Source organism: Seriola aureovittata, chromosome 18 (genome assembly GCF_021018895.1).
Source record: "Seriola aureovittata isolate HTS-2021-v1 ecotype China chromosome 18, ASM2101889v1, whole genome shotgun sequence".
NCBI lineage: Eukaryota > Metazoa > Chordata > Actinopteri > Carangiformes > Carangidae > Seriola > Seriola aureovittata.
This window is the reverse complement of record NC_079381.1, coordinates 10982796-10995352: the sequence shown is the minus strand read 5'-3', so window position 1 is coordinate 10995352 and position 12557 is coordinate 10982796. Positions and strand designations below refer to the sequence as shown.

The 12557-nt window shown below is 39.2% G+C and overlaps 1 protein-coding gene across 1 annotated transcript in view; it reads left to right on the top strand.

Annotated features, from left to right (window-relative positions):
• The window catches only part of nsmfa (NMDA receptor synaptonuclear signaling and neuronal migration factor a), a 41663-nt gene extending 35122 nt beyond the window's left edge, over positions 1-6541 (top strand). The window contains 2 exon segments of the mRNA XM_056404348.1: positions 1965-2040; positions 3197-6541. Of these exon segments, the coding sequence (XP_056260323.1) occupies positions 1965-2040; positions 3197-3294 (174 nt within the window). The 3' untranslated portion in view covers positions 3295-6541.
• The last annotated feature ends 6016 nt before the right edge of the window (positions 6542-12557 follow it).

The window sequence follows — 12557 nt, the reverse complement described above, 5'->3', positions numbered from 1 at the left end:
TTGCCTCTGTTAAGCAGATTCCCCATCCAATCCATTTTTAAACAGCTCAAATGCTGCCAAACGCTGCACTCCAGACAGCACAAAACAGACGGGACATGTTGAGCTAAATCTTCCTAAACACACATTTGAAAGCAGGCCACAACTTCATACATATACACACACACACACTGACTGATGTATGTTCATATACTGCATACAAATATGTGCAGTTGTGCTTGGGGGCGCTTAAATCCTAATATAATGTGATAAAGTGTAGATTTAAGCTCATAAATATTGACATGAGCCTGTAGCAATGCTAGAGTGGGTTGACTTCATCAGAGAGGTAAATTAAACCACCCCCTCTCTGTTTGAAAAGTAAAATCATAATGCATGATTAATAAAAATCATTCAGCAAATATCAAAGGGATCTCATTTGTTAAGCACAACAAAAGCTGATTTTGTAATGTTAATTCTCTCTGTAATATTGTCTTGTTCGGAGCCATTTTCATTGTAATCCATGCACCATGCTGTCATCACATTTAATACTGCATTTAGTGTGTTTTGGATTTCAGAGGAGTTCGGTTTACATGAAAGTGAATGTGATGGAAACAGTATGTGTTAAGGTAAAATGAACTGGCTGATAAAAGAGAAAAAATGTCGGTGCTGCTTTGAGATTACTGGAAAGCACCATTAAAATTGCCACGTGAAATGTACATTTTGTAGCACTGTTTTGAGACACAGTTCGGCGGCTGGAGGAATGGAAACAAAAGCTGGGGATTGAGAACAGCAGGTGAGCAGGCCAGAGAGGCAGTGTGACCCAGTTGTCAGAAATTTCCTAGCGCGTTTTGGTTTTGTCAGCACAAAATATGAATCAGTCTTGGCAATAACAGCCACTAAGAGCTTGTAAGAAGCCACCCAGGACAGAAAGAAATTTACCCAACATGCAACACATTACTTGAGATTTGTTATTTGCCTGCAGCTCTCTCTGCACTACAGATGAGCCATGCTGCCTGCATCTCCCAAACCTCCACATCTGGCAACTAGCCATCTTCTTTTATCTTTTTCAAAGGACTGCGAACACAAGGAATGAAAGCTGCTTTTTTCTTTACCACCTCCATTTGAACAACATAAAGTGAAAAACAAAGGTGGATTTGGCCTTTGATTTCTCTGACAGGGAGGTATCGAGATCCCTCATGATTAAATCCAAGCAAGAAATCAGTGAGCTTCGATCTTAATGTGCATGACAATGCGTCAGTAGCAATAAACTGCAGAAGAGACAACTGAAAAAAAATTGTTGCATATTGTTGCAATTTTCTTTCTTTCGTCTGGGTTAGTTTAAAAAATGTACATCACAAGCTCCTGGAGCTGAAAGTGATGTTTTCAAATAGCTCCAAAACCCCAAACTATCCTATCTACAATGTAATAAAGCTGAAAAAAATAATATAAATAAACAAATTCTCTCATTTTAGAAGTGGGAACCTACACGAGACGTTTTTATTTGATGAATTTTTTTAACTGACCAATTATTTTAGCACTAAATGTGAATTTCGGTCTTGGTGTTGGGACTACAAATGCAAAATTCCAGCTAGCATCTCAACTTCTTCCATTTTACAGATCAGATAATCGTTTGATTTTAATCTTCTTTCCTGTAATTTCCTGAATATGAGACTCTTTAATGCGGGACATCTTCCTCTGCTTTTGACGAGCCATGTTGCTGAAAATACAGAGAAGTCATATGAAGCCAATCAGGAAAACCGAGCACCTTTGCACCTCTCCTCTCATTTCCTGTCCTCTTTGTTACCTGCACAGGAAGAATGAGCACATGTCGCTTTGGCTGTAATGAGCTGGATTCATTGTCTTTCTTGTACGTCTCTGTGTTTGTGTATGTGTGCGTGTTGTGTCTGAAGATGCGGGCTCCCCTGCTGCGAGCGTATCCAAGTGCAGTGGGATTAATTGGTGTTTGCTTTCTTATCTCGGCCAAACAGCTGTTCCAGAAACTGAAGAATCTGATGAGGCCTTATTCTGTCGAGTTCGAGTCACCGCTGGAGCTGTCTGCACAGGGTGGGTCTGAGAAAACACACTCAAATATGCAGACCACAAGGACACATACACTAAATTTGAAATGACGCAAGCAAATACCATATGTCCAGCATGAACACCTGCAGGAGGAATTTTAACCAAACAGCTGTTCCCTTATTGAGAAATCAAATTTATTTCAACAATGTGTCAATTTAAGGTTTGTCCTTATTTCAAATATATTCATACTGTTCTTCACTCACTTGCTCTCCCTCCTCCTTATCCGTCTTATTTGGGTGCTGCGTCGATATGGTATTTCATATTTCTTATGAAATATCATATACTTTTGATTTTTTTTTTTTTTTTTTTTTAATTTAATGCAATTGATCCAAGTCATATAGACTTCACACTATGTGTGCAACAGCCATCACAAAGGAGAAAGTAGTCTTTTTACTTTCCACTTTTTTTTTTAGACCCACTCTTCCCATCCCTAGCTGCAGGGAGGAGTAGGGACAAACAGTCTGTTCTCTTCTACACAATAGTCAATATAACAAAAGACTACTCTTGGTCCAGGAAGACCTCAAACCTCTTGTCTGTTACATCCAGATCCAAACTTCCTCTTCTTTAGCCTCTTCCCTTTTATCAAAAGTTCACCACAGAGACATGTTCTCCCTTCCCTCTTGTACTCTTCATACATCACCTGCTAACTGTCCATTAAGAAGGCACCAACATCTGCACTCCTGAGGATTTACAAATTAACCATGATATAGATGGCAGCAACAAAGAGAAAATCAATTTGCACAGGTAAAAACAAATCACACCAAAGGTTTGTCCCTACCTTTGCTAGACAAGAGCACTTGTTCATTGGGAAAGATCATGGCTGCGGTTAAAAACATTAATTGCAGGTCTGTGACGAGACCCTAGCTCTGATCACTCACACGAATGTCAACCCACAAAGCTAGTTAGTTGGATTTAAAAATGTACACACACGTGCACACAAACACACACACATCTTTCTGTTAGCATCTGATGCTAATCAGAAAACCTCATACTACTGTTTTCGTATTATGTGTGGCAGCGTGTTCTTCTTTGCTGGTATAGTAATGGAATCAGATTGTTCTGCATTGTTTACTTGATAACAAAGTGATTCTGCTTCCTAAATGCGTAATTCAAACTTTTCCTGTCTCATTTACCAATCAAGGCAAAGAGATGATTGAGATGTACTTCGACTTCCGCCTCTACCGACTTTGGAAGACGCGCCAGCACTCCAAACTGTTGGACTATGAGGATTTTTTGTGACGAAGACACCAGGATAGTGGGTGCAGCGGAGCCCTCCAGTGCCACGAGGAACCTGTTAAAACTGATCCAATGACTGAACATTGCTCAACTGTAGTGCTCGACCCAACAGCTCAATATTAAACAGTCATACCTGCTTTCATCCTGGAGAGGGCTGGGAGAGGATGGAGAGGGATGGCAGGCCGAGGAGGCTGAAGACAAACTAAATCATGCTGCTCTGTTCTTCCTCATTTCAAGAGTAACTTTCAAAGACTAACAAAAAGGGCCGAAACAATACAAATAAAAGAAAAAAATGAGGAAAAAGCAGAGACAACTGGACTATCTCTGCATCTCGAGTTTGAAAGCAAAAAGGGAGCATCAAAAATTCCAACATGTACAAAAAAGAAATATCATTTTAGTCACTTCTGTTGCAAGGACATAAAATTTTTGAGGCTGAAGTGCTTCAGAAAAATCGCTGAAAGTCATTCTGTCATAATATGGTTCTGTGTTTTGACTGGACCTCTTAGATAATCTCAGATCCCGGACACACACATATACATAAATAATCCATATACTGATGTGTGTATATATCACATGAATATATTAGCATAGCTTTAGTCATGCAAATAATACTCTATATGAGAATAATGATGCATCATTTATTTTTGATGTGCATTGTTGTGCAGTTTCATATGGAAATACTTTGGAATAACTCAGGTTTTAGCCATGAAGTAATTAATCTGTTTGTCTATTCTATCAAGATATTGTAATCTCCGTCGCCATCGCTTGGAATGAATGTATTATCTCCTTAGAAATGCATCTTCTGTTTGAGGAATTGAGCTTTATGTTTTGGTAAAAAAAAAAAGAAAAGAAAAAAAAAAGTACAATGTGCTGATTTTGTGTGAGTGTGTGTGTGTGTGTGTGTGTGTGTGTGTTTTCCATGTAAAAAGGAAAAGAAAAAAAAACATGCAGATGTGTTGTGTATTTTCTCTATCTGCTCCTCCTTTGAAGCAAAAAGAATGATCACCTTCATCCCCACAATTATCTTTTTATCACATACACATGGACAGTCTAGTATGATTCATGATGTCAAGAGGGATGTAACAGCCATCCAAGTGCACCTACCCCTGTAGTGTAGGAGTTGCCCTGTTGATCCCCTTTGCTCTTTTGCAGAGGGTTCAGGCCACTTAGCCGGCCCCTGTCAATAGAGCCGGCTGCTCTCACTCCTGCCAAACACTCTTGGCTTCTCTTAATGGCAGCCAAACGAGCTTCTGCCACCTCTTACTTCACTGGGCTGTGATCCAGTCGGAGGACCGGAGCTCTCTGAATTAAACAGATCTGCCAGAAGTTTAAGCTGTTAACAGCCATCTGCTGCTCCTGCCAGGTGTCAGCTAGTTAAAAGGCCAGAAATATGTACTGAGTGTGTGTCTGTGTCTGAGACGATCGCACTGGCCGAGTGACCTGAGCTTTCACAGACAGATTAAGAATTGTCACATGTGGAGAGCAGCAGCTGAGCTGGACACCAATCTGAAACAAATTGCAAGTGCTCACACACAGAGACACACACAAATAAAACAACAGGGCTGGGACAAAAAGGCATTTTAACAAATCATGACAAAATTAACATTTAACATCAACAATGTTATAATTTTAAAAACAGCGTTCGAGCTGTCAAATGCTTCCCTGTTTTTCAGATGCAAGACAGGTGCACATCTACTAAGTGAAGTGTGTGCTCTGCTAGAGTCAAATTAACATATAAAATGGCATAGAGGCACTCAAAGGACAGAAAGTTTGCTGTTTAAACTTGGTCCAAATGGCCAGTGTCCAAAGTGGAGTGAAAAGGCTGCTGTTATAAAAGAGGAGCAGGACGTGATGTGTGAAACAGCACACACTTACGGACAGTCTCCTCTGGAAGGCATTCATGGTGTCGCGCTTGGTTGTAGACAGCCTGTTAAACGATCTTCATCCGAAGCATACTGAGGACGTTAAGCTGACACATTTCAGCCAAATGAAGGCTTGTTTATCTCAACCTAAGAAATAAAATGGTAAACTGAGGCCAGAGTATTGAGATTTCTTTTTTGTGCCAGTATTCTACTTTTTGTGTGCCTGTAGTTTTTGTTAGTGCTAGAGGGAGCAACTAATGTAAGAGCATTTACTTGATGAAATGAATATAAACAGTACCAGCTTTACAAATGATCTTAAAAATTGCTTGTGTTATCTGAAAGTGTTAACATCGTGTTTGTTGTCCTGCTTCTCCTCCTTAAAATGCTGTCACATTTCAGGCAAGGTAGAGAGTAGCAATGCAAGAAGACATAGCTCAGTCCCACCACAGCTCACGGCTCAGATAGTCACAGCGGTGCGCATCAACTGAAACAGTGCGTCCCCAAATTACAACAGCTCCTGAATGTCATACAGAATCGCTATTATTACTAACCAATTACTGTTTGCATAAGTGGTCGGCACTGAGAAAGTTTATAGTTTTTTTTTTTTTTTTTTAACAGATTTCACTCGAGATGGTTGAGTGGTCCCAGCCCTAGCATGTCCACAGACAAACATATTCAAACACACAGTACAAAGTATTCTCTAGCTGTGTAAGGTAAATACTTTTCCATTCGTCACTGTTTGTGTGGATGTGTTAATATTTGGAGCATTAAGTGCAGAATTCTTTTTGTGTTAGAGTCAAACAATCTCACTGGAGTGTTCTTCATTTCTCTACAAGCAGGACTCTGCTTTTTATTTGCTTGTGCCCTCTCTCTGACATTGCAGTGCTGGCCTACGGTTTGTCTGGCACAGACAAGTGCTCTCTCAGCCTGAGTCACGCATTACATGTTTTCACTACAGATTTCAAATTCAACTGTTACACAACTCTTCATGTCATTGAGCCATTTTAATTCCAGCAGAAGCATTAAGCTGCCAAATTCTCAAAGATGTTGCCCTTAACAGCTGCTGGGTTTAATGGAATTTTTTTTTTTCTGGCATAATTTTCATATCAGAGAAATGGACGCTGGTCAGTTTGAGGCAAAGTTGTGATTGGATGGATTCTGCCAATTCAGGAAGTTCCTCTTTAGAAAGGTAACCGTACATCTTGTGCCACAGAAAACATAGAAGAAAATCTCATATGCAGTCTATACAGAAATTACTGGTAATCAATGTTTTTTTTTAACTTATTGGGCTGAACTGAACATGATGTGAAGAGCACTCTGACTCAGGAGTTTGAGAGAGCTTTCTTGTTTTCCTCCTCACCGGAAATCTAATTAAAGATGCAAACATGTCCTTTTGTCTGTCTCAGTCTGTTGCTTTATTTGCCGTTTCAGTTCAGATGACATAATGGGAAAAATCAAACAAAAGAGAAGCAAGGTGTAGCTTTTAGAAATGATTTTTTTCTCTAAAATGCATCAAATTTGAAGAAGAGAAAAGAATAACTATGAGCAGCAAGATCTCTGAAATCTGACCTTTTGTTTGAAGAAAATGTGTTTAAAGGACACTTAAGCTTAAAACCATGGAGACAGACTTGTTGCAGTTTGATAGAACTGCAGAGAAAAAATAATGTTGCAGCTCATTTCTCATTTCAATGACTTACATCCCCACAATCATCCAAAAGAAACTCCGCTATCACACCATCATCACTACTCTGTATCACATGAGTGGAGATGAGACTGAACACGGTTGGTGAACACTGACCATTAAGTTGTGAAGTCGTCTTGGCTGTAACAACCTGATAAAACAAGACAACTGCCCACAAACGGGGATGTGCATGACACATCCTCAGTGGGTGCAAGTTTATGCATTACAATCCTCTTTTTAAGTTTCATAGAACTTCTTATCACCATGATCACACTCCTGCAAATTACTTCAACTCCTCCAGTGCTATTTAAAATTGCATGAACACAGTTCATTTCATGTCAACTTCCAAGAAGATACAATTGCCACATCAGGACTACACAAGAAAAATCTCTATGGATGCGTTTGTGGATTAAGAATTAAATTCAACTCAATACCAAATGAAAACTTTGACAAGAAAAGCTGGTTTACTACACAGCCCTACCTCTGCCAAGTGACTTCCTATATTATAGACCCATTCATGGAAAGCAGAACAGAGAAAGGTGGACAGTAGAGGCTACTTTGAAATGAAGAGTGGAGAATTAGAAACAGTCCATCGTGTATTAAGAAGGTGGTTTAACTTTCTGTTGATTTCTCTCTGTTCACAATAAAACTCTTGGTTCAGCCTCAGCGCCAGAAATAAATTGTAAGCACAACAAGACAGAGGGAGAGAGCGAGAGAGAGAGAGAGAGAGAGATAAAAACAACACGTTTTGAATTATTTTGTTTTAGGTGAAACTTAGCATGGAAAAAGGCAGATAAGGCAGTCCTGACACTCAAAAAGTTGTTTCAAAGGTGCCTTATCTCCCTGTCCCAGAAATGCCTCGATCCCTAATCTCCATGCCTTTCATAGACTCTTCCATCCTGTGCACTGCTTTTCCACCTCCACCTCCATTTTTATTTCCTCCATTTAAATTAGAATGGGGATTTAACATCGAATTTGATATGCAAAATGTGGTTTGCAAATATCTCACACAGTTTGTTAGTATTCAACTGCAAACCATTTAGCATAATCTACAGTATGTCCCGAGTGTCCAGAGATTGTAAATCCACTTCTTTCCCAACACCAACGTCCCTTTTCAAAAATGTCCCTTTCACCTGTTAAACCTATCCCTCGTGTGTGGCTTTCACATTGAGAAAAATTAAGTGAAAATGCAACATGTGTGTAGAAAGAAAAGGAAGACATTATATCAACACAGACAGCTTATAACTGTCTGTGTTGGCATCCCACAGTAGGAGGAAACACGCTCTTATCTTAAGCTGTTCTCCAGGGTCGTTCAAGGTCATTAAGTATCTCTGATTTGTTCCTCCTGAGGCTACAAACTGCAGAGTGCATGAAGAGGCCGTGCCTGGTTTAACATTGATGAATATGGTACAAGGACAGATTTGTTAGTAAGACGTCAAGAGTCATAAAACTGGTGTTTGTATCTGCACTAACCTGTCTGAAATGGGTATGAAAATATCCTAAATTGAATAGTTACATTGTATTGTGTACCACTGTTATCTTTGGAGCCCCAAGGAGATCAATATTAAATAGATAAAGTAATCATGAAAGATACACTCACTATGCTCATTATTAGGAACACCATACGAATACTGGGCGGCCTCAGTTTAAAACATTCCCTTGAGATTCTGCGCCATGTGGTTTACATCAAAACAGATAGAGCAACAAGAACATGTATTTTTCCACGCATGAGATATTACATTTGATCAGACCAGATGAAATTTGAGTTATCTGAGTTGATTAGAGTTGGAAAAACCCTGACGAAGACCAGACCCAGCAATGAAGAAAGAGGATTCAGACGCAGGAAGGTTTAGATCCTGAGATGGCAGAAGAAAAAGATCCTCCCAGTTCCAGTGGAACATTTGGATGAGGCAGTCGGGTCAACCAGCGCTCTTTTGATATCTATTGGCACTTGAGAGACATCATGTAACAAAGTCTGCTTTATAAATTGTCTTCACATGTATTCAGTTTGTTGTTTTGTGATCTCACCACAGATGTATGACAACTTTAACCTGAGGAAGTTCTATGTGAAAAACAACACTCCAAAAACCTCTTTCATACCATGTAAATGAAGAATTAAACAGAATAAATATAGAATTATTTATGCTGTCACTAAAAGAAGTAAATTACTAGTAAGATCAAAGAGAAATATTCTCATCTGGTAAAAGCACAACCTTCTTTTTTTTCTTTGAATAACTGGTGCCAAAATAATTTTGTTAATATATGCTAGGACTACTGTCATGTAACCACTGTCCAAAATAAGATCCTATGCTAAATTGATATCATTGTTTAGGTTTGAAATTGCTGCTTTTAAAAAAAAGGAAAGGGGGAAAAAGGGAAAAATGCAGCTTCACAGTCTGGAGGAACACACAGTCTGAAGACATTCAGGTGGTTTGTTCAAATATCTCTTTTTCAGACTGTCTCTGTATAAAGCAGGACAGAGGAACACACCATGTCTGGCCTCATGCTCATACTGAAAAAACTCACTAAGCTCAGAGCTGCTGCCTCAGACGATTGTCTTCACTAAAAGTTGCTTCAACACCTTTTCATGTTTTTAAATTGTGAAAGTTGGTCTCTAAACCAGGTGCTCCAAACCTGTGGGCCATTTGGGGCAAACAGGACACCTGGTGGGAGCTTCACATAGTACAGGTGATATTTTGCATCAAGGCTCTGACCCAGCCACAAAGATACAAACATACACCAAGCTCAGCACAGAAGACACTGGAGAGTTTCGAGAATATAATTCCTCCCCAAAACTACAAGGTACAGAGACTGCCAAAATGTTCCAAAACTGTTGACTTGAATGTGGGTAAACTTTTACCACAGGCATAATCACTCAATCATCCCAATCATGATTTGACTGAAACAGTCACACGACAAATTCATTTGGAAGACAATAAAATAGGTGCAACATGTACAAAATGTACAGCTTGCCCTAACTGTGTGTGAGCATGCGGGAAGGGTTGTCACGGTTCCGATACAAGATCATAGGCATTTGTATGGAGGTTTCAGTCTCCATTTCAGAATCATTACACCCCTAGTTAAGAAGCAGATAATTTATATATAAAAATAAAAAAAATCATCATCACATAATCATCAACAATCAGCAACATAGGGAGCAACAAGCAGACAGACTCTTGTGAAATGTTATGTTGTGTGATAAGCAGCAGTATATGCACCATCACTACATGGATGAGCTTACAGTTGGCAATCAGAGCAGTTCAGTGCAGCAGCAGAAAAAAACCACAAGCTCAGATATTATGGTATGAAAAGCTGTAAAGCCAGCTGAGAAAGTGTAGTTGACCAAACCATTATGTAGATGGGATATGCATATCACCAAAATCAAAGGCAACAACCGATGGAGAAACATGCCCTGAGAGCATCTCGGGCCATAACACTCAAATAATAATGAAACTCAAACATGAATATTCATACAACATATATTCATATCTCCACGATGAAAGCGTCACATGCCAAACAACAACCATGACAAAACATAGGCCAGCCACTCCAAGACATTAATCATCGATTATTACAGATGCAAATCTCGTACAGAGCCAAATGTTCACAGCAGAAGAGCAGAAATTTTCAGCCAGCAGACACAAGAAACAGCTCAAATAAGCAGCCAGCGCGGAAAACCGAAAAAACAAAACAAACAACAACTGAACAGAGCCACGAGACGTTATCTCAGATGTTAACAAAAAAAACAGCAGGGACTTAGCTTTGAGAAGGTAGTCGTGATCTCTGCAGTTAGCTCTTTGACAGGTGCTGTCCACCGCAGGCCTGGAAATCACCGTCGGAAGCTTGAAGTGTCGTCCGGGCCAAAAGTTGATCGCAAAATGAGGCAGCAACAGCGGGAAATATTCATTCACAAAGACGTGTTGGAGTAACATGGTCTGGCTCTTGTAGGTTAGCTTGTTTAGGTAGTGTTACTTGTAAAGTTGCAAAGTTGGCGCCAATGTTTCCAGCAGTGTTATGTTAGCTAACAACGACTACTAAAGCGGAAGTGGCCGTTTAAGTTGCCCGCCTAATTACGAAGGGTGCGCTTACTACTGCGCACTTTAGCTAATTATGATGGTCTGATTCATACTATTTAAATCCATATCAATTCCATGTCATATTTTAAAAAACCATTGGTGAAAGAAGTATTGAGATGTTTTAGTCAAGTAAAAGTAGCAATACCACAATTTTTACATATAAAATCACATATGTACATGTACATATTTTGTATTATTAATCTGCAGTAAGTAAAGTTGTCAAATAAATGTGGTGGATTAAAAACTTCAATATTTTCCACTGATGCAGTGGAGTAAAATTATAAAGTAGCATTGGACTGAAATACTGCAGTGAAGTACATGTCACACAAAACCATAGGCTTCTTAAGTAGACTATGGGTAAATGTGCTGATTTACAAATTTCCAGCAAATGACTGCCAGTGAAGCCTTTGGACTGCCTGGCTTCATTCAATTTATGACACTAACATGCTCTTAATATGTAATTAACCTTTTCAGAAGGCAACAGGCTCTATATGGACCAGTGTAGAAAACGCGGTCTGAAAAACTTGCTCTGGATCCGAACTGTTTGACATTTGGGTAGAACATGTACTGTACACAAGGCTTTTTCATTTGTGTAGCTCATAATAATCAAGATTATGTACCATTTCACATCCTCATATTCCAGTGGATTGTATTTGGATTAGTATTTCAAATATGGCCCAGATTTAGGCCAACTGGCTATAGAATTTCCCATCTGCTAACAATATGTGCAGTAGGAACACTGAGGTTGTGTATATTTCCACTGTATACATTTTTGTAACTATAATTCCTAACCTTCTGTTTTTGCTTTTTGGAAAAGTCACTATCATAGCATCTGACGTGCATCTAGATACACAAACCACAACATACTATATGTCAGCCCTGTAATCTTTACTTAAACAACCATTGAAACATTTTTAAATTGATAGTTATAAGATAATTTACTTGAAAAATAGTGCATGCATTGCATGCACCCTATGAAAATACTACATTAAGAAATACTTCATTATTCAAATGTGAGATGAACAAAGCTTGACTATGGTGCTTCACACTGTTCATTTTTATCCAGGAGCAATATTCAAACTGAGATTCTTTCTGCAAAAATATATCTTTAATTTTCATGACTGGTGTCAAGTTCCTGATTTGGGTTCTGCCTCACTTTAAAGTCTTTTGCAGCATAATTCACCCAGTCCTTTAATCTTCCCAAGTGCAGCATTGGCAGGAAGTTAATTTGGTTTCATTCTGCTACTAATTGAAAGGTGCTTTTACTCTTTATTCTATTTTCTTTAACTCCTTAAACATTCAAACATTCTTTGGAAGCCAGAGATTGCCATCAGCTTTAATTGAGCATACTACAGATACAGTATGATGAACAAGGGAAAAGTAGGCCATCAGAAGAAAGGGGTGCCACTGAACTAAAACATCTCACCTGCAGACGTAGATCTAAGCATGCAGTTTTACACAACGCTGAGCAAGCCCTTTGTTTTATTGTTTAAGTGCATTTTTTGTTCTTTTGTACCTCTGGCAGCTTCCAGCAGGTAAACAATTAACTGAGCATGATGGGTAAAGGCTCAGAATCTGACACAATCAGCAGTTCTCAGTTGCTGATGTGGTGTTTTAGGCTCCCTTATGTACCCTGCCGCTGGGCAA